Source organism: Solanum dulcamara, chromosome 9 (genome assembly GCF_947179165.1).
Source record: "Solanum dulcamara chromosome 9, daSolDulc1.2, whole genome shotgun sequence".
NCBI lineage: Eukaryota > Viridiplantae > Streptophyta > Magnoliopsida > Solanales > Solanaceae > Solanum > Solanum dulcamara.
Window position 1 is genome coordinate 16,757,875 of NC_077245.1, and position 25,539 is coordinate 16,783,413.

The following is a 25,539-nucleotide window of genomic DNA, read 5'->3' on the forward strand; positions in this document are numbered from 1 at the left end:
GATAACTTACATTAGCGCGATAAAATACATGTATGATGGAGTCCTCGAATTAGAATGGTGAGAGAGACGCAGAGTACTTTTCATTTGAGATGGGATTGCAACAAAAATCAGTTCTTAGCACGTTCGTATTTGCTTTGGTGATCCATAAATTGATACATCATATTCAAGATAAGGTGTTATGATGTGTGTTGTTTGCGCAAGATATAGTATTGATTGATGAGACAAGCCACATAGTTGATGCTAGATTAGAGGTGTGCAGACAAGTCTAAAGGGCTAAGGTTGAGCAAGATCAAAAATAAAATATGTTGAGTGCAAATTCAGTGATGCAATGCATGAGGCAGGCTTGGAAGTGAGGCTTGACACACACACGATTCCCAAGAGAGATAATTTTAAGTATCTTGGATCTGTAATCCAAGAAAGTAGTGACATCAACTATGATCTCAAGGCTTTCCTCATGAGTCTTGTGATAGAAAGGTACCAATTAAACTTAAACGTATGTGGTGGTTGAATTGACTTTGTTGTATAAGGTGGAGTGTTGGTTAGTCAAGAACTTTTATATTTCGAAGATGTAAGTTGTAGAAATAAAAATATTAAGATGGATGTGTGGACATACTAGAAATGATAAAATTAGGAATGAGGATATTAAGGGTAAAATTTGCGTATACTCTATTTTTTTCTATATTTCAGTTGTAAGATTTCAATGATTATGCCATGGGTGAAACACTTCTCCCAAAAAAATTATGAAAACACACTAAAAGTATATCAATATGTTTGGACAGTCGTTACATATTCACAATATATCTTATTATATTGTATTGATGAACGTAATACAATACACCATCTTATGAAAGGCAAACATCTAATATTATAAAGAAAAGGTAAGGTACGTATAAAATTATTATTAAAAAAGAGGGTAAAGAATAAATAAAATTATTAAATAATAAATAAAATAAAAAAATAATAATGTAATGACACGATCACATCGATAAATCAGTGATTACATAAAAAGACACACTCATAATTATATAACATCAATTTTTTAAAATACAATGTAATATATTTAAATAATAATCAAAATAAATATATAATATTTAAGATCATAATTTAAAAAAATCTAAAATTAAATTATTTTTAATATATTTATTTCTTTGAATCAATTTAGTAAGGAATTGCTAGTCGCTTTCCCATTTCCATGATTACCAAGAAAAAGGCAATTCGAAAATTGCTTTTCTTGGTTGTCAAATTCTCTCATAATTCCACTCTTTTTCTCTCTCTCTCTCTCTCTCTCTCTCTCTCTCCACAAAAAGGTATAAACCCCTTTAAGCCAATTTATACTCTTTTCTCCCTCTGTGTGTGCGCGCGCGACCCCCAATTCTCTTACACAGCTTTTTACCAAATTGAATTCTCTACTGGATTCCATTAGGTATGTTCTGTTTTTGCTACTTTTAGTTTCAAAAAGTTTTTCTTTTTATGCTGATTAAATTTGTTAATTTAACCAATTCTTGGGTTTTCTGGATTGCTCTGTTAGTTTCTGGAAATTGTGGGTTCTGATAATAAGAGAGTGATTTTTTTTATAAAAAAAAAATTACGGCCAAGCTTATAGGCTAGTGGTACTGATTTGAATCTTGTACACAGCAGTTGTGGCATGTTTGACCTTGAAGCTTGAAAAATTGAGTTTTAGAAGTTTTGGAATTTGAATTTGTGTTTGGACATGCATTTATTGGGAAAAAAATTTGAAATTTTGTGAGTGGAAGTCCCAAAAACCCATGATCAGTTTTTTTTTGGGAACTTGAAAATATTTGTAGATCAAATTTCATGGTAAAATAGATACTATTTGTAGATTTTTTGAAAAACTATTCTCAAAATATATGGTCAAACGCTAGCTTAGTGTATCCAACTTTGTGGGTGGGCATCAGTTTGATTTATAGGGGTAGTGATTAGAGAGAGTTCTTAAAGTTGTAGATGAGTATGTGAAAACAACAAAGGTGACAAAAAGAAAAGAAAAAGGAATGTGATAATTTCTTATGAAGTTTATACATATGCATTAGTGGTTCTCTTTTGCTCTGAGTTGATTGCAGAATACCAATTTGTCATTAATCTTCAGATCAAAATTTGAGAATTAGGCAATATCAGTTTTGTGGCTTATTGTTGTTTGCTGACATACTTATATGATTTCTGCCGTCTTCTGTTTTGTTGCTAACAATCTTCATAGGATTTATCAAAATTAGTTTTCTCCTGTCTTCACAAAGTCCCGTAAGAAGAAATGCTGTTTTCAAGTTCTTAGATTACTGCTTCCATGTCACTGTTGTTGCATACTGAAGCCAGAATTACTAACTTGTGCTAGGAGATTATTTCTTTCTTTCAATTTTAGATAAATTTAGATATTCGGAGGTTGTTTAACTGATGATTTTGTTGTAACTGGTGCAGGTATAACATTCTTGGCATTCTATGTTGATAATACCATGCAGCTATATCATCATGCTTTTTCCTTGGACAGCCAGAAGGTGAGACTTACTTTGGAGGAGAAAGGTATTGATTACACGTCACATCATGTGAACCCTTTGACGGGCAAGAACATGGATGCATTTTTCTTCAGTATGAATCCAAGTGCGAAAGTTCCTGTATTCCAGAATGGTTCTCACATCATATATGATACAATTGAGATAATTCAGTAAGTCTTCTCTTCACCTTGCTTCTATACTTTTCTCCTATCAGCACAAAAATGTAAGCATGAAGGGTTAAAAAGGAGTATTGCAAACTGTGTCATTAAACATAATTGATTGATTTAATAGAGGAATAGTCATGAATTGTATTTTGATCACCGGGTTGTTACCCTCTGGGGATCCTTTCGCCTAACAAGAATAGAGTTGCACTGTGCTCTCATGACGATAACGTTTTAGAATACTTATGATCTGTAGAGCATATATCTAGGCAGATGGATAGATAATGTACATCTTGATTAGTATAAGTATATTGGCTGAATGATAGTTTGTATTTTCTTATTTTCCGACTTTTTTAGGGAGGTGTTTGTAGAGGAAGAATATTTAACTGTTCCAACATGCACAGGTATATTGAAAGAATCGCAGAAAAAGTGTCGTCTGGCGGAAACAATCTGAACCTCAGCAGCAGAGAAGTTGTCGGATGGATGCATAAAATACAAGAATGGGATGCAATGTACTTTACCCTTTTCCATGTCCCTGAGAAGTATCGGCTATGTGTTTCTAAATTCTTGAGACGTGTAATAATTGCCCGAATGGCTGAATCTCCCAACTTAGCAAGTGCTTACCACTGTCAGTTACGACAGGCATATGATACGGACGACAAGTTGAAGAACGCTGACGTTTTGAGACGAAGTGAAAACCATCTAGTAAGACTTCTTGATGAAGTGGAACTCAAACTTGGTGAAACATCATATCTAGCCGGGGAAGAGTTCAGTCTAGCTGATGTAATGCTCATTCCTGTTCTAGCTAGAATAGAACTCTTGAACTTGGAAGAGTACATAAACAGTCGTCCAAACATAGCAGACTATTGGGTGTTGGTTAAGCAAAGACCTAGTTATAAGAAGGTGATTGGTAAGTATTTTGATGGATGGAGAAGACGAAAGACACTGCTGAAAACATGGTGCTTCATCCGTGTCAGAAGCATGCTTCGAAAATATTGAGAGTTCAATGTTGGAGAAGACAAGCACTTATCTAGTGCAATACAACTCTTTTCCTTTTCTTGCCGTCCAGTTTATTGTCTGTCTTTGTTTTTTGGGAAGGAGGGGAGAACTCACAGCTGCATAGTACAACAATAATTGTTAAGATGGTACTATATTGTACTTCGTTTCTGTTTGCACTTTTTTGTAACCAGAAAGAAAGTCATTTGCAATTGTTAATATATATGAAAAGTTGAACGTTTGATCATTGTTGAGGTTTGAGATTACAATATTCTTCTTTACTAAGTGGCTCGACTTCTTTGAATATTGTCAAGAATGCCTGAAAATCGGAGTAGAGACGATCAGTTTTTGTTAAAGTTAAATGTAATTGTGTTGGCAGCAGTATAGACTAGAAACAACTTGATGTGCTGATGACCAGTGCACTTTATCTGATGTACGTCGAAGGTTTAATCAACCTTTTGCTCTTTTTCAATGGACTTTAGCAAATCTTGTTATAGATTTTGTATCTCATTCCTGCATTTTCAGCCCCCACAATGCAATTTAAACCTGAAAGAATCACGAGGACGTTCCAACGATACATGAAAGAACAATCTCTAATCAAGTTAAGCCTGCTGCAAGTACAGATCGAAGGAACAATTTAATACGAGACCTTGCTGAATATCTGTCCCTTTTTCACTAGTGTAACTCAATAATTTGTTTCACAGGAAGCGTTTGAACGTGTTCTGGAACAAAAAGAAAAAAAAGGATCACAACTGAGATCATATACTTCTAATGCCTGTAGCGGGATCAGTTTTCAAGGTAAAAATGATACATTTCCACAACAGAAAAAACGCCAGAAACCAGATGGGGAACACAGTTTGGCACAGCAACAACTAGAATGTAGCAACATAAATATATCAAATTTTTCTGACACTTTCCATTTCAAGAATAAAATAAAAAGAATTAGGAAGGTTACCTCTGTGAGGCATGAATAATGATATTGCCAATGCAGCACACAGTCAAATAAGAGTTTTTTTTTTTTTGGCTAAGCCTTAACAACAGGAAAAAGGGAAAAAAGAATTATGGACTCAGACACCCAAAAGAAGAATAAGTGCTTTACAATTCTGTTGGTGGCAAAGAATTATCAGTACAAAGGAGCACTGGAGAAAAACTTGGAAGCTCCTGAGGGCTTTCACCTATGGAAGTTAAAAATAAAAACTCTGTTGTGAATGATTCTGTTGAGAAGTATACCCCAGATTATCTGTTCAACGGATATGGAAACTCCTAGATTCATTCTCTCTGCTTGCTACACCTACACTGCACATACTATCTTTTGAGTTGTTAAATGTGCATCCCTGCGCCACTTCTTCCCCTATGCCACAGAGGCCTTTCTGAATTAATACACTTCTGCTGCCAAAAATATTTTCTTCCCAAGTTATGATAGCCCCTAGCTCGTTCAACATCAAATTGATTATTTACAGAGTCTTCCGGAGGCTTGCCCCAGATAGGCATGGAGGATTATGAGCAGAGTGGCCCGGAGAACAAGAATGGCAATCTTGTCCAGGATTTTGAGGTGGCTCGCTAAAAATTCCAGCATTATCTGCAGGAGATATAGGATCTCTTCTACCACGGGGATACGTAGGCAACGGAGGAAAAGGATGAAATGGTACTCCTGGGGCAACAACCCAAGCATCACGTCTTTCTTTTTGAGGTGACCCAAACTGCTGTACTTTGGAAAGTGGAATACCATAGGAGACTGGCAATCGTGAAATAAACCTCTGCTGCAAATACCCTGTGACCATTGGATGTGGATGCTTCTTGCAACTAGGTTCTTGGAGACTACAATCTGCACTTGAAGAAGCACCACATGAGATTCTAGAGGCCTTCCTGGGGACTGAAAACCCAGGGGGGGCATCATCTATGTCCTGCATTCGATCATCAGCCGCATTGGTTTCAATTCTTTGATCTAAATTTAGTTCTGCCTCTTGATCCCATCGACTCTTACGCTTACGCTTCCCTGCCCCATTAGGTGCCCCATCAACACATGAAGTAGATGAGCCATCAAAGAAACCAGTATCTGTCGTAGTAGATTCTACCATTAGATGTGAAGTACATTCTTCTGTTTCTGAAGGTTTCACACCACAATGGTCTTGTAATGGTGAACACCTATTGTACCGTGGACAAGGATGCAAGTCAACCTGGCTGTCATCTCTGTCATTGCAGCTACTTTTCCTGAGAGGTCTACGTATCCACCTATCTCTGAAGGTCCTTGCAATTTGATGAACCTGAGACACCGTAAACACAGTAAATCAATCAAACTAATGTCAAAAAATTTAATGCACAAATGGTATTATACATGAAACCAAGACCTCCGGATCAAGATAGGTGATTTCAACTACTAGAACCACACCCACACCCACACACCCACCCACACCCACACACCCACACACCCACACCCCAAAAAATAAAACACAGAAACATTGCATGTCCTTGAACAATCATTTTCATGGTAATAATCAAACTAGCAGAACAACAGAAGATCCAAGGAAAAAGTAGAATCAATTACATTATGCTTATCATATCTATAGGAGGACCTAGCACGCTTCACATATAAATATAGATCAAGCCTTCCAGAAACGAGCCAATAAGATCTCGTATCCCAATCAAAAGCAAGAAGCTAAAACATCAAAGCAAATTGTATCCAAGTTCTCTAGAAATTTCCTTCTAGTTTTTAAGTCAAGAGTTCCTTCCAAGTTATCTTGATCTCCTTAATCAAGTTCTAATAACTTTTTTCTAACGAAGATCAAAAGAGAAATTGTTCTTCAACATAAAAAAAGGGCAGCCAGGTGCACTAAGGCTCCCGCTATGCGCAGGGTCCGGGGAAGGGCCTGACCACAAGGGTCTATTGTACGCAGCCTTACCTTGCATTTCTGCCAGAGGCTGTTTCCAAGGCTTGAACCCGTGACCTCCTGGTCACATGGCAGCAACTTTACCAGTTACTCCAAGGCTCCCCTTCAAATTGTTCTTCAACATAGACATGCAAAATCTGGAGCTAGAATCTTTTTCTCTTAAACTAGTTCCCTCTTCTGTTAACCACTCCATTACTTTTTTGGGCGGCTCTGGGAGAAGGTTCCATCCTGAAAAGTCAAGAGTTTCCTCTTTCCCTCCATCTAATTCTCATTAAAGCTATTTGCGAAGTATAGACACTTTCTTCAGCACACAAATGAATCATCAACAAATGCACTTACCTTTTAACATAAATAAGAGGTTTCCAACCATAAAACCAAACTCTGGGGCTTTCAGGTTGTTGGACTGAAGAATATGTCATTGGTAGTCTCAGTTATTTGAGAAAAAACATAAAAACAAAACAAGCTCAACAATGCGGGTACAATCTTGTAAGGCATCTAGTATCTGTGATCTCCCCTTGAAACAATATGGTGAAAACAGTCTATAGGCCTCTGCATGTTTCCCCCTGACTGCCACATTAGTAGAGCTTCTTGTCCGTGCGGGGTAGTGTCTAAGTTTTGGTCTAACAGATTCTAAAGATTTTTGAAGACAGATAAGAGGTGGTGGTAATGTGTGCCCTCCCCTTTATATTCACCTCATTTTGATATTAACTTTCTTGTATAGATTATAATTATAATGCCGACTTAGGAGAGAAGAAATCAGTATTTTTACTTTAAATACATCATACAGCCATAGGTTTCTCCAATCATCACACAAGCACAAAACGGGAAGCATTTCAATTCGCACTCAAAACCAAGAAAAGTAAGGGGAGAGGAGCAATACAAAAGAATCAATCAAACTGAAATATTTTGTTAAGTATAATTAATAGAACATTTACAACTTGATGAAATGAATTGGTGCATAAAGCAAGAACAGATTACCTGTTTGTCTATGTGTTCTGTCAATCCCAAAATTGAGACCCTAAAGCTGCAAGAGAAATAAAAACATACCTTCAGTATCAATTTTGAAATCTCAAGTTTTCGCTTGATAAAATATGGCCAAAAGTTAAGAATTGAATATGCTATTCCAGTGACTATCTCATCCACTATTCCGACAACTATTCCAGTCTCTTCCAGCCATTATTCATGCAGCATATTCATGTTCCTATAATTCTTATTTATTCATATTTTTTTAAGACTGATTCACTGTCCATCTTAGCAGACCTATCAAAGTAGCTTAGAAATTCACCCTTTCAATGCTCTTATATTTTTTTGCGACTGATTCACAGTTCATGTGACCTTTCAAAAGTAGATCCTTAGCAGCGCATTTTTCCTTTTATCATAGGATTTTTTAGAACTAGTTTTTTTAGATCATTAACCTTTCAAGTTGCAACTCTTTGAACATTTAGAATCTCCCATCTAGTGATTTCTGTAGTCATCCTGATTTATCTCTTTCCCTTTTTCTAAACTGTATAAGAGAAGACAATCTATGGATTGGCGAGTTGAGTTTTTGTGCTTTTTGTTCATGCTGTGATTCATATAAGGCTTACGGTGGAGTTACTTTAGATCCTTAATAGCGCAGTAAGTTGAAATGACTTCCATGTATGTGAAATGCAAGAGTATATACTAACCTCTCTACTCCTGGTCTAGAGGGACCTCCATTAATGTGCTCATGTGAAAGAATCTCTCTCACAGCCAGATACTCCAAAACCTGTAGAAAGGAAAACAGTTGACATATTATGGCCAAAAGCTTGATAAGATCTTAATAGCCACATTGAGTCTACTGAGCATTTCCAAGAGCACACTCTGGCGCCAAAATAGTTTCATCCATATAAAAAGCAAGAAACAACTTTGTCCTCCCATTGTAGTAAAAATGGGACCTAAGGAAGCTATGGAAACAATGCTCAACTGCATATCCTCAATTGTTAAATGGCTATTCGATGCTTTAGCCATCCTATAAGAACTTATGACCACATAAGAGTGATGTCAATGAATACATTTTTAAGACACTTTGACTTCTTGCTCAAACCAATTCCATCAAGATTACTAATAAATATAAAGCTCTCTCCACAGCCTCTCTCAAATCCTGGTACTGCTAAAACAGCTAGTTCATCAGTCAGTAAAATTACTTGGACTGCATTATTCTAAAGTAATTACCTTAAGCAACTTTCGGAGGATTGGGATCTTATTGAATTCCCTTCGATATCGTTTCATTATGTTGTGTAACATCTGCAAACCTAACAAGCAAGAAACAATCACACTCTTAGGGACAAAAATAAAAAGAAGAATTGTAGCATGCAATAAGCACCACATTACTACCATTCTTGTTAATAATATCCACCAAAACAGTGCGCGACTTGGTCTTCAAAAGTGCATCAAGGATCATAGAAAGATCCCGGTTACTGCATATAAATATATATTAAAGAAGAAAAGGAGAAAAATAGATTATCGAACAAAAAGTATCACCAATTAAGCATGGCAACTGAAGAATTTCCAATAGAAAAGCCATCTACTACCTCTGAATAGCTTCACCATTGCAGTTATCCCCTGAAGCAGCAGTTAAAAGGAGGAGCTTCAAGTAGCACCTAGACGCATCCTGCAGAGAAAAATGGTTAACGCATTCAAATGGAGAGTAATCTAACATTAATCAACCGCACATTAATCATAGCATAAGCGAGACTGTAAAGCGGACAAATGAAGACCTAGAAATGGAGACATCACTAAAACCTATATCAAGTGCCAAATCATAAGCCAACTTTCACCCCTCTATGAGCACCAACCAGGACTCCCTTCCACAATTTTTGTCTATGGTGTTTCATCAATACACAACAAAGAAGCCACGACAAATGGCAGTGGAAGGATGGACAGAAAGCTGAGGAAATGTGCATTCCATAAATAAATAATAAAAAAAAGGAATGATTACTTTTTCCAAAATCCGTGACCTAAGCACTAGAAACACAACCTGACGAAAAAACAAAGCAGCCACTACTTCTGATCCCGAGCAGAAGAAAAGAAGGTAATATAGACTTCATCCGGTAGCTTGGAACTACTTACCCTGCGTTTGCTTATTCCACCATCATGATCCAGCAACTCATTAAGCTTCTCTTCCACTGCAGATTCAGGTGCAAGAGGTTATTTAAATGATATTTCCAAATCCACAGATTCCAAAAACTTGATAATAATGATATACCTGCTTCAAAACGACCATTTGAGGAATCATGTGTTGGTTTCTTGAATTTAGATTGTGGAATTTGCGATTTGTTGTTCACATCAGGTACAGATGTTAAATTCACAGCACTATCCTTCGACTTTCCCTTTTTAACCGAAGATGATCGACGAGAAGATTTCAACGATTCATCACTGGCTTCCCCATTGCCTGATTTCTTTCTCAAAGACTTGTTAAGCACAGCATTTGGAGATGGTAGTGCAGAAGAAATTTTTTCAGCATCTAAGCACTCTCTTTTGACTTCAGATATGGTTTTAGTGGTTATATCTTCCGATTGCAAGGAATTTCCCACAGGTCGTACAGAAGAATGCAACTGGCTCTCTAGCCCCTCCATTGCCTCAGATGATTCCTTCTTCTTCAGAGATAACGAAGGAGATTCATTATGGAACTTGTTGCTTTCCTCCATGATCTTCAAGCTAAAAGCAGCAACAGAGTTATCCATGTTGGAATTTTCTTGTTTCATTATATTCCCTGTGTATGTTTGGGTGGTATTCTCCAGGTTTCCAGTAAAAGGTTCATCCAATTTATATTCGTTTTTAGGTGTTTCCCCTGGAGTTCTAATTTCTGTGACATCAAATGAACTTCTTGCAGATAGAATTTTGTTTAGTTCATCACCCATGTCACCATCCTCGCAGAAAACAACGGGTTCAGGATAGTCATCATCTGAATCAGCCTGAACTATCACTTCTGCATTCTGCAGATCTCCACCTATATAGCCCCGACAGCGAGGCGAGCCACAGACACATTTTTTCGCTGCAGCCCCGAAGACACGCACATAATTGTAATCAAATGTAACCTCCTCACCCTGTACAAGCAACCCATAAGCATATATTAATTGGGAACATAACAGAAACAAATGAAAAGACATTTACTTAGATTGCTAATTTGTGATAACTCAAGATGTGATCCATAAAGGTTATGCAATCAAAAGCCTAGTAAGGAAACAGCTAGCAACTTGTGAAGCAAATGGGTTCCAGGAACCAGTTGGAGAAGCATACCTATTTACTCCTTCCCATCACTCTCACTCGCCTCTCACCAGAAACATGAAAAGCAGAGAAGGAAAAAAGGCTTCTCCTAAAGTAGGGGAAAAAGATAAAGACAGCAGAATAGGACAGAATATTCCTAAAGCAGAAAAAGCACAAGAGGTTTCATTTGGTTTCACGCCTTTAACAAATTTAAGGGTAGCAGGTGACGGCTCATACCCAAGCACTTAATTTGTTGCACTATAATGATGTTGGTTAGAAAATTAGATGACAAACAAGGTCAATGCATATATATTACGTAAATCCTATTCAATGAGGGGAGAGGGAGAGAAGAAAAGGAAAATACTTAAAGTATATTCCCGAGTCAAAAGTACTTAAACTTTCCTTCAAGAATTCAGCAGCTAATACAAGAGTACTATTAAAACTACATCATTACTTATTTGAAGAAGAAGACTTCCTAGATAACAAGTGACAACAGGACTACAATTAAAACCCATAGGCAGATGATCTATCATAAAGTCATCAATTAAGTGCTTGAAGAAACAAACTCGACAAGTCGGACTCAGACTACAAAAATTAGAGCATTTGTATTTAACTTTGAAACACCAACAAGTAGCTACCTAGCAATACCGATGGTTAAACTTTCTTGTCATTGAACCTATTCAGACTTGGAACTCATTACATAGAAATATATGAATCCTATAAATAGTGTAAAAGACTGAAGGGCGAGGAAACTTATTGCAGTCCACAAGAAACAACAGGATAAACCTCGAAATAAATTATGAGTCTTTCAAGTCTTGGGTTCCAAAGTTTTAACAGTTAATCCGCAGTTTATAATGGTGTGTTACTCTTATAATTCTCGATAATCATGTATTGAGCACAACTAAGAATAGCTACTAAACCCTCTTCAAGAGTCCCTAAATAGAGTTTTGACAAGCCTCTCTTCCAATCTGGAATTGGGGTCTACTTACTACCATGCAGATAAGTTTTCAAAAAACTGAAACCCTCAGATGTATGATTTTTATTTTTACCTGAAACTTATTAGCAGTTACGTTGATCATTTTTGTTTGAAACTGATGACTGTTAACATAATCTTGATATATTTCAGCATAAAATTCCTTTTTTCACAAGAACGAAGTAAGAGAGAATGCAACCCAAAAACATCTCTGTATTCAAGGCTTAAAGGCTAGAACAACTAAATGAACCATCTAAAACTAGACCCAGATTCTACCAACAATTCCACCATGCACTGCCCTCTACAGCAAATCTTAAACCATAACAGTGTCTTTTTTGGCTATTCATACTTTTTTGTAAGAGTAAATTTTCTTCACAAGCAGTATGGCATATATTCATTGGCAAGCTAATAAAATTAGAAGCATATAAAATATCACCGAAGGACTGGCTAAAAGTGATAATGGAATGGTGATTTTAACAAACCAATAACTATCACGAGAACCATAATGCAACTGTCCTCAGCTTAGGTGCTAAAGATCTCAGAACTACTTCTAATGTGTTTGTTGACCATACATATAACTGGAATGTCCATTAAGATGAGAGAAGAATCCATTTTTCTACTTCACTAACCAGGAAAAAACAACAAATATCCCGTAAATTGCACAACAGTTAAAGCCAAATTACAATCAGAAGGAGACACTTTACCTTCTTGATATCCCTTAGAGCAAAGAGTCCAATGCAAACCTCTCCATTGACCATCCACTGTGTTAGCAAGTGAAAGAAAGTTGAGTTACAACAGTACTCAAAAATATATCAAGTAAGAGCGGGGGCAATTGATAGTTCATTCAATTAACAAACCAGCGATAAAAGAAGAAGATGAAAATCAATCACAGAGAGTAGATATGCAGGGTTATGCATGTATTAGTAATATATGAATTAGTTATGAAGAAACCTATGTATTATTTTAGTTATTCATGTTACTTGTTCCACCCTCTATCCTGCAAAATATAGTACATAGATTCCCTCATAACTTATACATATATTAGTTATGGGGGTTTCTAAATTGCAAACCAAACACTATTAATTTTTTTTGAGAAAGGTCCAGAGAGAGAATCTAAAAAGAAGGGGGAAACAGCGGCAAAAGGCTACTATGCTTGGTGAATTATGATCAGAGGGAGATGAAGCAAAACAGGAGGAAATACCAGTCTTTTTCAGGATGAAAGTCAAACTCCTAAGTTGGAATGTTAGGGGGTTCAATGACAACAGGAAACGGGACACCATCAAATCTCTAATAAAAGATTGGAAGCCAGATATTCTCTAACTCCAGAGAAACAAAACTGGAAAACTGGAATAGGATTCTAGCAAGACAGTTATGGGGTACAAGATGGGCTGATGGGGAAGAACTCAAAGCCAGTGATACTAGGGGAGGCATCATTATTACGTGGGACATAAGATAGTGGAATTGCATTAAAGCTCATCAAGTAATTCACTCTATTTCAAGTTTGCTGGAAAACACTATTGAAAATCTCAGATACTTCTTCACAGGAGTGTATGGGCCACACGCAAACTGGAAAAGAGAAGAATTATGGCATGAATTGGGGGCTGTCAGAGGAATCTGAGATGAACAATGGGTGACTGGAGGTGATTTCAATGTGTAGCTTCGGAAGCGAAAGACATAATTGTGTTAGAAGATCAAGGGCAATGACAAGATTCTCAGATATTATTCAAGATCTTTGCTTAGCTGATCTTCCATTACAAGGGGCCCGCTACACCTGGTCTAGAGGGGAGGAGTTTATCCCAGCCTCAAGGATAGACAGGTTTCTAGTATCATCTGAGTGGAATGACACTTTTCAAAAGATTAAACAAGTTGCCCTCCCAAAAGTCATCTCTTATCATTCTCCTTTAATGTTGGAAAGTGGAGATTGGGACAAAAATCCATCATACTTTAAGTTCGAGAACATGTGGTTAAATTCAGATGGTTTCTTGGACAAGATCAAGACATGGTGGCAAAGCTATGAAGTCAATGGAAGTCCTGACTTTATTTTGGAGACCAAATTGAAGCTTCTTAAAAAAGATCTCACAATTTGAACAGAGAAGAATTTGGTAAAATAGCAACAAGAAGAGCAAGAGCCTTGGAGGAGCTTTCATTTATTGCAGCAACATTCTGAAGGTAGAGCTCTAGCTCAGGAGGAAAAAAAATCCAATTCAATGAGACATCAAATCGAGATTCAACTGTTGGCTAAAGCAGAAGAAGTCTCCTGGAGACGGAAATCAAGATGTCTTTAGCTCAAAGAAGGGGACAGAAACATCAAGTTCTTTCAAAAGGTTGTCAATGCCAATAGAAGATCTAGCTGCATTGACACAATCAGAGTTGGAGAAGAGATCATTGAAGACAAAGCTTTAACCAGAGCTGAAATTTTAGATTTCTATCAAAAACTATACACCGAAAATGAAAGCTGGAGACATCAATAAGGTTGGAAAATGTTGCAACACTAACTGGAGAAGAGAAAGAGGGGCTGGAAAGACCATTTGAAGAAGAGGAAATTTTGGCCATTATTAAAGCTTTTGCTCCTGATAAAGCTCCAGACCCAGATGACTACACTATGGTTTTTTTCCAGAAAGCTTGGGTGGTTACAAAAAATGATATCATGGGATCCCTCCAACACTTTCATAAGAATAGAAATCTAGTCAGATCTTGCAATGCCTCATTTATAGCTCTAATCCCTAAAAAGAAAGGAGCCACTGAATTGAAGAATTACAGACCAATTAGCTTGATTGGCAGCCTCAAAGATCCTAGTTGAAAGGTTAAAAAGGGTGATAAGGAAGGTTGTATCAGGACACCAAAATGCCTTCATCAAAATAAGGCAGATCACAGATGCAACCCTAATAGCTAATGAGACTTTAGACTAGAAGATGAAATCTGGGCAACTTAGTCTACTTTTCAAACTTGACATTGAGAAGGCTTTTGACCAGCTTGATTGGCATATTTGATCAACATACTCAGGCAGATGGGATTTGGAGAATGTTGGATTAGATGTATCAAATTTTGTATCACTACAGTCAAGTACTCAATTCTGATCAATGGCGGACATGTTGGGTTTTTCTCTCCCAAAAAAAGGTCTTGGACAGCGAGATCCTCTTTCACCCTTCTTGTTCATTCTTGCTATGGAAGGGCTAAGTAAAATGTTACACAAACCTAATCATCTTCACATGGATGGAAGGTTTTAAGGTGGGGGATGCAGATGGCAACTGTGTGATAGTATCCCATCTTCTCTATGCAGATACACTGATTTTTTGTGAAGCTGACAAAGCACAATTCCTATATCTTAATGCCACTTTGATGATCTTTGAAGCTATCTCAGGCCTTCATATGAATATGCTGAAAAGTACCATATATCCCGTAAATACAGTTCCAAACTTGAAGAGCTTGCAGAAGTTATGCGTTGCAAGGTGGGTTCTTTCCCTACATCATATTTGGGGCTTCCACTGGGAGCTAGGTACAAGTCTTTGAATATTTGGGATGGAGTGACTGAAAAAATTGAAAAGAAATTGACCTCCTGGAACATGCAGTATCTCTCTTTTGGTGGCTAGTATGTTGGACAACATTCCTACCCACCTCATTTACCTATTCCCACTAGCAACAAAAATTCAGGAAAGACTGGATCGGTTAAGAAGAGATTTCTTATGGAAGGTAACAGTGACACACACAAATATCATCTGGTTAAAAGGCCAAAAGTTATTCTGCCTAAGAGACATGGAGGGCTAGGGACTAAAGATCTGCTCTTGCACAACAAGAGTATGCTAATGAAATGGCACTGGAGATACAACATGGAAAATCATGGGCTATGGAAAGTTGTAATACAAGCAAAGTATGAGGTGGAAATCAACTGGTGCACAAGTCAAAGTAGAGCTCCCCATGGCTCATATCCCTGGAAACACATTTCAAAGCTATGGGGGAGTTCCAACTCAAGTCTTCACTTAAGCTGGGGAATGGAGATCATATCTCTTTCAGGAAAGAGAGGTGGTTAGGGGCAGAGATCCTGAAAGATGAATTCCCATCTATTTTTCTAATTGCCAATAATCAGGAATCCACTATTTCTCAGTACTGGCGGGACAACTCTTGGAGCCTATAGTTCAGAAGGGAGATTCAGGAATGGGAGTTGAATGACTTGAGATTGCTTACAAGATTATTAAGTGTTAAGGTCCAATTACATGACAAACTGGAATATGGAGAATCAAAAGACAAAGCATATACTCTCAAAAGGGGATATGACGATCTATGTTTTAACAAGGAATTGATTGACAAATGGCCATGGAAGCTTATATGGAAAACTAAACTACCCCAAAAGTAGCTATCTGGACTACCTTCTATGAAGCATGGCTTACCAAGACAATCACAGCAAAAGAAAAATTCAGATTGTAAATGGATGTTATGTGTGCCATCAGACAAAGTTGGAGAGTGTTAGGCATCTATTTTAACACTGTGAAGTAGCAGCTGACATATGGAGTGTGTTTTTATCAGTTTTTGGACTTGCCTGAGACATGCCAAATACCATTAAAGAAGCCTATGAGAGCTGGTGTTCATGGAGAGTTGAAAGAAATGGAACGGTAGATGTTTTGATGGGATTTCAACTTCCAAGCACATTCTTAAATCCAACTGTTTGGTCATCTTAGATAGTTGATCAACCAGGCACCTGTAACTACTTTTGAACCTTTTTTTGGACTATGTCTGCTCTTTAGTTATTTAATAAGTTCTTGTACAGAGCAGACACCTTCTTTTGCTGTAATTTATTTATTTTTTTGAGCAAGGTGACAATTGAATTTCTATTAAACAAAACTTAGACACCCCCAAAAAAGTGCTAAGTTGAGATCTTTACAAAAACAACCAAAAGGTACAAAAGACCACTGTCCAATAACCTATATTCTTATACACAGCCAATTAAATCAACTAAGTCACCTACTGTCCAATAACCTATAGTGCCTGCTGCTATCTTTTGATGCATCTGGAATGAAAGAAATGGAACCGTAGATGTTTTGATGGGATTTCAACTTCCAAGCACATTCTTAAATCCAACTGTTTGGTCATCTTATATAGTTGATCAACCAGGCACCTGTAACTACTTTTGAACCTTTTTTTGGACTATGTCTGCTCTTTAGTTATTTAGTAAGTTCTTGTACAGAAGCAGACACCTTCTTTTGCTGTATTTTTTTTTCAGCAAGGTAACAACTGTATTTCTATTAAACAAAACTTAGACACCCCCAAAAAAGTGCTAAGTTGAGATCTTTACAAAAGCAACCAAAAGGTACAAAAGACCACTGTCCAATAACCTATATTCTTATACACAGCCAATTAAATCAACTAAGTCACCTACTGTCCAATAACCTATAGTGCCTGCTGCTATCTTTTGATGCATCTGGAATGAAAGAAATGGAACCATAGATGTTTTGATGGGATTTCAACTTCCAAGCACATTCTTAAATCCAACTGTTTGGTCACCTTATATAGTTGATCAACCAGGCACCTGTAACTACTTTTGAACTTTTTTTTGACGATGTCTGCTCTTTAGTTATTTAGTAAGTTCGTGTACAGAAGCAGACACCTTCTTTTGGTGTATGTTTTTTTTCAGCAAGGTAACAACTGTATTTCTATTAAACAAAACTTAGACACCCCCAAAAAAGTGCTAAGTTGAGATCTTTACAAAAGCAACCAAAAGGTACAAAAGACCACTGTCCAATAACCTATATTCTTATACACAGCCAATTAAGATCTTCACAAAAACAACCAAAAGGTACAAAAGACCACTGTCCAATAACCTATATTCTTATCCACAGCCAATTAAATCAACTAAGTCACCTACTCCCCCCCCCCCCCCAAATATACTTTTGCTTACACCAAAAAAGAACAGACTAGGACAATTTTATCCTAATTTTATGGATAGAACTGCTAGTGCCTTCAAAAAATCTGGAATTCCTTTCTTTCCACACACTCCACCAGATGCAAGCAGGGATGCTCTTCCACCAATCCTCCTCCCCTCTTCTGTACCCTACACTCCACCAGCTGCTCAGAAGCCCCAGAGTAGAGCTAGGTATTACCCATTTTATCCCCGAAATACAAAAGAACATATGCCACAGATTTATAGTTGTCTTGCAGTGTAAAAAGAAGTGTTCATTGCTCTCAACCTCCTGGTCACATAAAAGACATCTTGAACAAATCTGAAAACCTCTTCTTTGTTAGTTGACTTTAGTTAGGCATGCTTTCCTAATCACCAAACAAACAAAACAAGACACCTTCATTGGAATTTTTACTTTCCAAACTTGTTTCCAAAGACAATTTACCTTAATAGGGCCTCTCTGATTCAGGTTCCAGTAAACAGATTTTACTAAAAAAAATCCCTTTGTTAATCATTTTCCATCTAAGACTGTCAGGGCAATCGGATGTACCACCAAAAGATCCCAGGTACTCTAACACTCTGATAAAACTCTCAATTTCCCAATCATTTAGAGCTCTTCTAAAACGCACATCCCAACCTTGTAGACTCCACCATTGAATGATCATGTTGCTGTAATTTTTTGCCTTGCATCTTCTTGATGCCTTCTAATGAAATTTTCTTACTTCATCAAAAACTAATTATGTTATAATGGAGTACTCAAAATTTTCTAATTTCAACGGGCTCCTAGACTCCACTCCAAAAATTTATTATGCATCATATGTTAATTATATTAGCTAAGTGATGCCCCAAACTCTTTCAGGAAGTTCTCTCCCTTAAATTAATACTCCTAGTACACTAAAATAGTTAATGGTGTTATGTCATCTTAATAAGAATTTTCTAAAATTTTAATCATTTTCCTATTGAGCATACTATGCAGCAACACACGACGTTCACAGTCTTTAATTAGTTCACAGTTACAAATTAAGCGTAGGTCCAGAAATCCCACTGATATTTTTCCATTTCGAATCTTGATTTTCACAATTATTTAATTTGGTTTGAATTTTGTTAAAGAATCAACCACAGACAACAAATTGTGATAGATCTATTAAAGAAATTATGATACTTAAAAAGTAGATAACTATGTAATGAAAAAGTCTATCATTGGGCTATGTTTTCTTTCCTCCTCATGTTTTTAAATTTCCCATCAAGGATATGCAAAAAATAAAATTGGTTTTATGACAGGCAGACAAAAGAAACTTGAGATTATATACATTCATGTAGAAATGAGTTTTGTTAATGTGCTTTTCTAATCTAAGTAGATCAATAGTAGCCGAGTTTCACACAGCAAAATCCAGAGGTAGTACTTAATAGAACTCTATTTCTATTACTATGTTTTTACCAAAATAACCTATAATTTTATGTATTTTAGGGCTATTTTAGTCAACCAACATTGTATTCGTGATTCTATAAATATAAAGATAGATTATGCATCAATTTTTCCCCGAAGAAAAATGAAAGAAAAGCACCATTCGGCTTCGCAAAACAATATTAATCTTCTGTATTAACAACATGTCCAATCAAGGCAAGGTATACATAAAAATGAGGCAGCAAAAGGCCAGTGGCAGGAAAGGAATTTTGGGTTTTCGCACAAAACCTTTTCCTGAAGAAATTGCCACTGATTGTGAAGCTGAATAGAACATGAAAGCAAATTTTTGGACCTAGTGTAAAGTGCAGTGGAAAGTACAATCACCTTTTCTGTGCAGCAATTAGGATCACAGCTATGGTTAATGAAACGTCCCAAATTCCCTTTAGCACATGCATCTATAACCTGAAATATGAGGCATGAAAACGACACTACAAAGGTGAGAGAGAACAGATAGATTAAAATGCCACAATTATGGGTCTTTACAATCTACACTAGCCACTGGAAAGTGATAAAGATAAATTAGTTCATACAGAATATTTCACAAAATATAAATGACTGATAACAGGATATGTATCCAAATAAGATAATTCATAACTTCATAACAACAACAACTTACCCAATGTAATCCTACAAAGTGGGGTTTGGGTGGGGAGGGTAGAGTGTATGCATACTTATCCCTACCTTGGAGGTAGAGAGGTTGTTTCCGATAGACCTTCAATTCAAGGAAAAAACAGTGCAAAGCAGTACGGGAAAAGGAATAACAGATGTAAAGAAGCCACAGCAAAATACCATAGAAAACATGACAAATCATTCTGAACAGTAATTACAACAAAATAATATGACAATTGAAATACAAGAAACAACAGGAAGTAACCGAACTCAAAGGACAAGAAACTACATGAGTAATTCACAACTTCATCTAACCAAAAAGAAAAAAAGAAACAAGGCAAACATTAATACCTCACTGCCATTAAGTGTCATGAAATAAAAATGCTTATGACCCTTCAGGGCATACTCCTTTTGTCTTGCCTCATACGCATGCAAGTCCAACACCTAGAAAAAGCAACTTATAGAAATTTTATGGAACATTCATCAAACTTATAGGTAACCAACAGCCTGTTATATATCAAAAATGCAATGGGAAACTATGCTTAATTATACAGATGCACAAGCAACTTATAGAAATTTAAAAAAATTATCAAATTGCTACCCCGTATAGATTCTCTCTCTGTAACTCTTTCTAAACTCAAGGGGAAAATGGACGGATGATTTTTTGTGCTCTGCTTTTATTCTCTTTTTTTATTTCCTCTGTTCAAAAGATTGCCTTCTTTTTCCTTTTCATGGATGCCCTTTTATTTCTTTATGAGTTTCTAGGTTGTATATTAGGCAGCTGGTTCACACATATTTAAGTGTTTTTTTTTGGCATATTCACATGTCTTATTCCATTTTGGGCATACTATTATAAATAGGGACTACTAGTTTGGCTTGTCTTCATTGCAGTTCAGTACCATTTCTCAGTTCACTTTGAAGAAAGAAATATGAGTTATTTAAACCCTTCAACTGGCTCTGGTTAGTTGCAATGTACAATCTTTTCTTTCTTTTTTCTTCTTGTTATTGGAAAGAGCCTCTCTACCTGCACGAGGTAGGGGTAAGGTCTACGTACACTCTACTCTCCGCAGACCCCACTTGTGGGATTTCCTAAGTTATGTTGTTGTTGTTGCTTCTTGATATCCACCTAGCTTAGCATTGAGGGTTGTTCTATTCTCCTTTGGAAATGTTATAATTAGCTTATGCCTTTATGATGGTATAAGATATTGGTTTGGGATCAGGGGGCGGAGCTAGAAGTCGATGTACGGGTTCTGTCGAATTCAGTAGCTTTAATTCAAACCCTGTATTTTCATTGTGAAGTTAAATGGTTATTAACACATGATATCACTATCGTAGAATTTAGAATGCATAAAGTTCAAATCTTGGCTCTGCCTCTGCTTGAGATGAGTTTAAATGAAGCAACATGAATAGTGAGGATTCACATAACATATCATGACTTGCTTGGGATTTGAAACAAACTCTAGACCAGGTTGCGAGTACTGTTTGAATTCTAGCTTTTTCTAATACTATGTTACAAATCAATTCTGCCAATGAAATTCACAACCTATTAGCTTTGCATCTCTACCACCAAGACCAGATAAAGGTGTGGTTGGTTGACTGCCAACTTAAAATAAGGCAAGTTATGATGAATACCCACAATAATGAATGTGTCCAGATGTCCAGTCATAGGAGTGCACACTACAACAATACCATGGTGCGGTATAAAAAGGGTATATAGTTCCATTGCAATGTTTGGGTGTGAGGGAGTATGAGTAAATGGTCTCCACGTCATGGACAGGTGAGGTAAGAAGTCAATTCAACCATATTGACACTTGGATATGGTATAAGACATGAAAGGCTATCCACATTTTCATGGCATGGTGAAGGTAAGAGGGTAAACTCACATTGGAAGATACTCTAAAGACGACAAAATATCGCGTGTCTTTAATAGACTAAGAGAACATGCAAAAGGTTAGAGAGATTGACAAAACAAGTTATAAATAGTAGTGATGTAGGATAAAAGAATAGGACAGGGAGAAAATCATTGCAAAACCAAGATTTAAGGATAAAAATACAGAGAAAAGAATTTGATGGCATCAAAGGTAGCCATCATGGATTATGGAACATTCATCAATCCATCATGGACTTGAGGCTTAGAGGAAGCATGGGAAGAAGACTTAAAAGTTTACAACATGCTCAGATGGATTTTTTTTAATTTTTTTTGACAAAGGTAACAGGATTGTATATAAATCTTCAGCACTAAAGGCTGGGATCCCAAATTTACACCATGAAGCTACATACAGTTGAGTAGACTCAACAAATCTAAAAAAAAATATGTCCTACTTCATCTTACAAAGATAATAGAATATCTATAATAGCTACAAGATCATCTACATACTCAGAACTGCAGCAATAGCAAAAAGTGATAATGCAGCTCATTTTAATCTTATGTTAAGGACTGCTAATGCTCTCAAAACATCTCAAATTTCTCTCCTTCCATATGGTCCACCAAATCACTGCTGGGACAATTCTCCATCTGCTTTTGTCTGTACAGCCACTACCTTCATTGTTCCAGCTTTCTATAGCCTGACTTGCCCTCTTTGGCATGGTCCAACTTATGCCCCTGAAGCTGGTAACCAAGTTCCAAAGTTGTCTGACTACCCTGCAGTGAAGAAACAGATGGTTGATTGTCTCTGCCTGTTGCTCACAAAAAAAGCATCTTGGACACATGTATTCCACTCTTCAGAAGATTCTCCTGAGTTAGTGCTGCCTCTTTTACTACCAACGAGTTAAAAACTGCCACCTTATATGGAATTTTGACTTTCCAGATAAGCTTCCAAAGCAAAAATTTGAGTTGAGTCCCCACCTGGTTCAGATTCTTATAGGCAGAGTTAATTGTGAAAACACCTTTGTTATGATGCATCCACCTGAGAGTGTCTTCTCCCTCTTTCAATCCTTCAAATTGGTCTAGGGTGCCATAAAATTCAGCTAGTCTATCCACCTCCCAGTCTTGTATCATCCTTCTATATGTTAAGTTCCATCCATGAATGGACCAGACTTCTTGCACAGTGACCTGTTGTTGCTGATTCAACAAATAGATGTCTGGAAAGAGCAGCTTGAGGCTGCCATTTCCTAACCAGTTGTCATCCCAAAACATAATCTTCCTTCCATTGTTTATGTTAAAACTAATTCCTTTGAAAAAACTATGCCACAAATTTCTGATTGATCTCCACAGGCTGATACGATAGGCAGAAGTCACTTCCTTAGTTTTCCAGTGGTCTATCTTCTAATACTTGGCTTGAATCACTCTAACCCATAGAGCCTGCTCCTCTTTAGGAAATCTCCACAACCACTTCATCATTAGACTTCTGTTTTGTTTCCTCAAATTTCTAATGCCTAAATGACCTTGTTCGTTTGAAAGAATTACAGTCTTCCATTTAACCAAATGAAATCCTTTGTTCTCTCTCTCCATTCCACAAAAAGTTCCTCCTTAAAGCATCAAATCTTTCTTCCACCTTAGGTGGGAGGGGAAAAACTGACATCAAGTATGTTGGCAAAGCATCTAAGACTGAGTTGATCAGGACCAATCTTCCACCTCTAGACAAATATTGTGCTTTCCATCTAGATAGTCTTCTTTCACATCTCTCCACCACCCCATTCCAAATCTCTTTGGATTTGCTTTTGGCTCCCAAGGGCATCCCTAAATATGTTGTTGGCAGTTGACCTATTTCTCCTCCCAGGATCTCTGTCAGATGCTGCATTCTGTTCACATCACTAATTGGAAAGATATGACTTTTTGTTCACATCTCTGTCAGTCCTTAGCATATTGTTCAAGCCTTCCATTGCTAGTATGAAAAGAAAAGGTGAGAGAGGGTCACCTTGTCCTAGTCCTCTATTTGAGGGGAAAAAACCCTTAGGAGATCCATTTATCAGTATTGAGAATCTAACAGTGCTTATGCAAAATTTTATCCAGCTGAGTAATTTCAATCCAAAGCCCATCCTCTGCATGATTTCCAGTAAAAAGCTCCAACTAACATGATCATATGCTTTCTCTATGTCCAATTTGCACATGACTCCGGGGGACTTTTCCTTCACTCTTGAGTCTAGACACTCATTGGCAACTAGGACTGGATCAGTGATTTGCCTTCCTCTTAGGAAGGCCATTTGTTGAGTATCTACTAGCTTGTGCATCACTTTCTTCAACCTTTCTATGAGAATCTTGGCTATCAACTTGTATACACTCCCAATTAGACTGATTGGTCTGAAATCTCTCAGTTCCTTAGCACCACTTTTTTTTTGGAATGAGAGCTATATATGTCGCATTGAAGCTCTTTTTGAAGAACTCCAGGGAATGGAAGTTCGGCATAGTTGCCATCAAATCTCCCTTCACTATCTCCCAGCATTTAATAAAAACCCATAGTGTATCCATCTGGCCCGGTGCTTTGTCTACCGCACAAGCTTTAAGCCCTAATAGGACCTCCTCTTCATCAAATCCCTTCACTATCTCCCAGCATTTAATGAAAAAACCCATAGTGTATCCATCTGGCCCGGTGCTTTGTCTACTGCACAAGCTTTAAGCCCTAATAGGACCTCCTCTTCTACAAAAGGCTTTTGTAGTTCTTGTTGCTCCTCTGTGCTGATGGATGGATACTGGTTCATGTTAAAAGATGGTCTCCAGTTCTCACTTTCCTTATACAACTTTCTATAGAAAGAAATAATTTCCATTTTGATGTCCGTAGGATCCACCAGTTCATGGTCCTCTACCACCAGTTAATCGATATAGTTGATCCTCTTATGAGCATTTGCCATTCTCTGAAAAAAACTTAGTATTTATATCCCCTTGTTTTATCCACAGAGTTCTAGATCTCTGTCTCTAAGCTATCTCCTCCTCCTTTGCATAATCTTCAAAATCCTTTACCACACTTGCTTTTTGACAAGCCTCTCTTACAGTTAAAGGCCTGGACTATTGAATGTTGTCAAACTCATGGACTTTGTTGAGCAGTTCCTTCTTTCTTTTTTCCAGATTCCCGTAAGTGCTTACACTCCAATCTTTCGTCTTCATGGATTTCAGCTTACAAGCTAGAATGAAATCTGGTCTCCCTTCAAATTCAAAAGATGTCCACCAGTCTTTAATTCTTTCATTAAAGCCACCACCATCCTTCAAATTTGAAATATGATTTTGTGTAACTCCAACTGCCACTTTTAAGTGCAATTCGTGCGTGATCAGAACACACACTAGGTAGTAGCTCTTGTTTCACATTGCAGAACTTCTCCCCCCACTCAGAGGAATACATAATTCTATCTATTCTCGAAACAGCTTCCCTGTTGGATCCCCTGGCCCAAGTGTAGTTCCCCCCTTCTAGTGGTGGATCGATTAACTCCATGTCCTCAATAACATCAGAACATTCATTCATGTACACAGAAGTTTTGGAACAATTTCTTTTTTCTGAAGCATATCTGACTATATTGAAATCACCCCCAAGGACCCAAGGCCCTGTAAATAAACTCCTGACAGCCCCTATCTCCCACCACACCTCCTGTCTTTCTATGTTGCAAGTTGGTGCATATACCCCTGTCATGTGCCAAGTAAAGCCATTTACCCTTGATTTGAAACTACAATTCAGGGTGTAAGAGCCTATCTCCACTACTTCACCTTCCCAAACCTTATTGTCCCACGACATCAAAATACCTCCCCTAGTGCCACTGGCCTCCAATTCCCCATATTTTACCCCTTTTTTCCCTGCACCTGTTTGATTGCTTCCCCATTGTTTCCGTCAAGTTTTGTCTCCTGTAGACAGATCACATCTGTTGTCCAGTCCCGAATCACACTATTTATCATCCTCCTTTTAT

General features: G+C 37.3%; 2 protein-coding genes across 4 annotated transcripts in view; one reads left to right on the forward strand and one right to left on the reverse strand.

Annotated features, from left to right (window-relative positions):
* The first annotated feature begins 1,208 nt into the window (after positions 1-1,208).
* LOC129904370 (glutathione S-transferase TCHQD) lies at positions 1,209-3,905 on the forward strand. 2 transcript variants are annotated; one of them, XM_055979934.1, is made up of 3 exons: positions 1,209-1,423; positions 2,428-2,671; positions 3,067-3,905. In XM_055979934.1, exons 2-3 carry the CDS (start codon positions 2,463-2,465, stop codon positions 3,659-3,661), a joined length of 804 nt encoding a protein of 267 aa, XP_055835909.1. In that variant the 5' UTR covers positions 1,209-1,423; positions 2,428-2,462; the 3' UTR covers positions 3,662-3,905. The 2 variants fall into 2 exon arrangements, with proteins under 2 accessions (XP_055835909.1, XP_055835910.1); XM_055979935.1 differs by lacking the exon at positions 1,209-1,423 and having other exon boundaries at positions 2,410-2,671.
* Positions 3,906-4,514: 609 nt separating this feature from the next.
* The window catches only part of LOC129903115 (histone-lysine N-methyltransferase ASHH2-like), a 33,511-nt gene continuing 12,486 nt past the window's right edge, over positions 4,515-25,539 (reverse strand). For both annotated transcript variants that reach the window (XM_055978609.1, XM_055978610.1), the window contains exons 8-18: positions 20,062-20,154; positions 19,426-19,503; positions 12,451-12,507; positions 9,773-10,613; positions 9,637-9,692; positions 9,099-9,178; positions 8,902-8,984; positions 8,740-8,819; positions 8,214-8,293; positions 7,525-7,570; positions 4,515-5,922 (exon numbers count right to left, since the gene is read on the reverse strand). In XM_055978609.1, the coding sequence (XP_055834584.1) occupies positions 5,113-5,922; positions 7,525-7,570; positions 8,214-8,293; positions 8,740-8,819; positions 8,902-8,984; positions 9,099-9,178; positions 9,637-9,692; positions 9,773-10,613; positions 12,451-12,507; positions 19,426-19,503; positions 20,062-20,154 (2,304 nt within the window). In that variant the 3' untranslated portion in view covers positions 4,515-5,112. The remainder of the gene's footprint in view (positions 5,923-7,524; positions 7,571-8,213; positions 8,294-8,739; positions 8,820-8,901; positions 8,985-9,098; positions 9,179-9,636; positions 9,693-9,772; positions 10,614-12,450; positions 12,508-19,425; positions 19,504-20,061; positions 20,155-25,539) is intronic.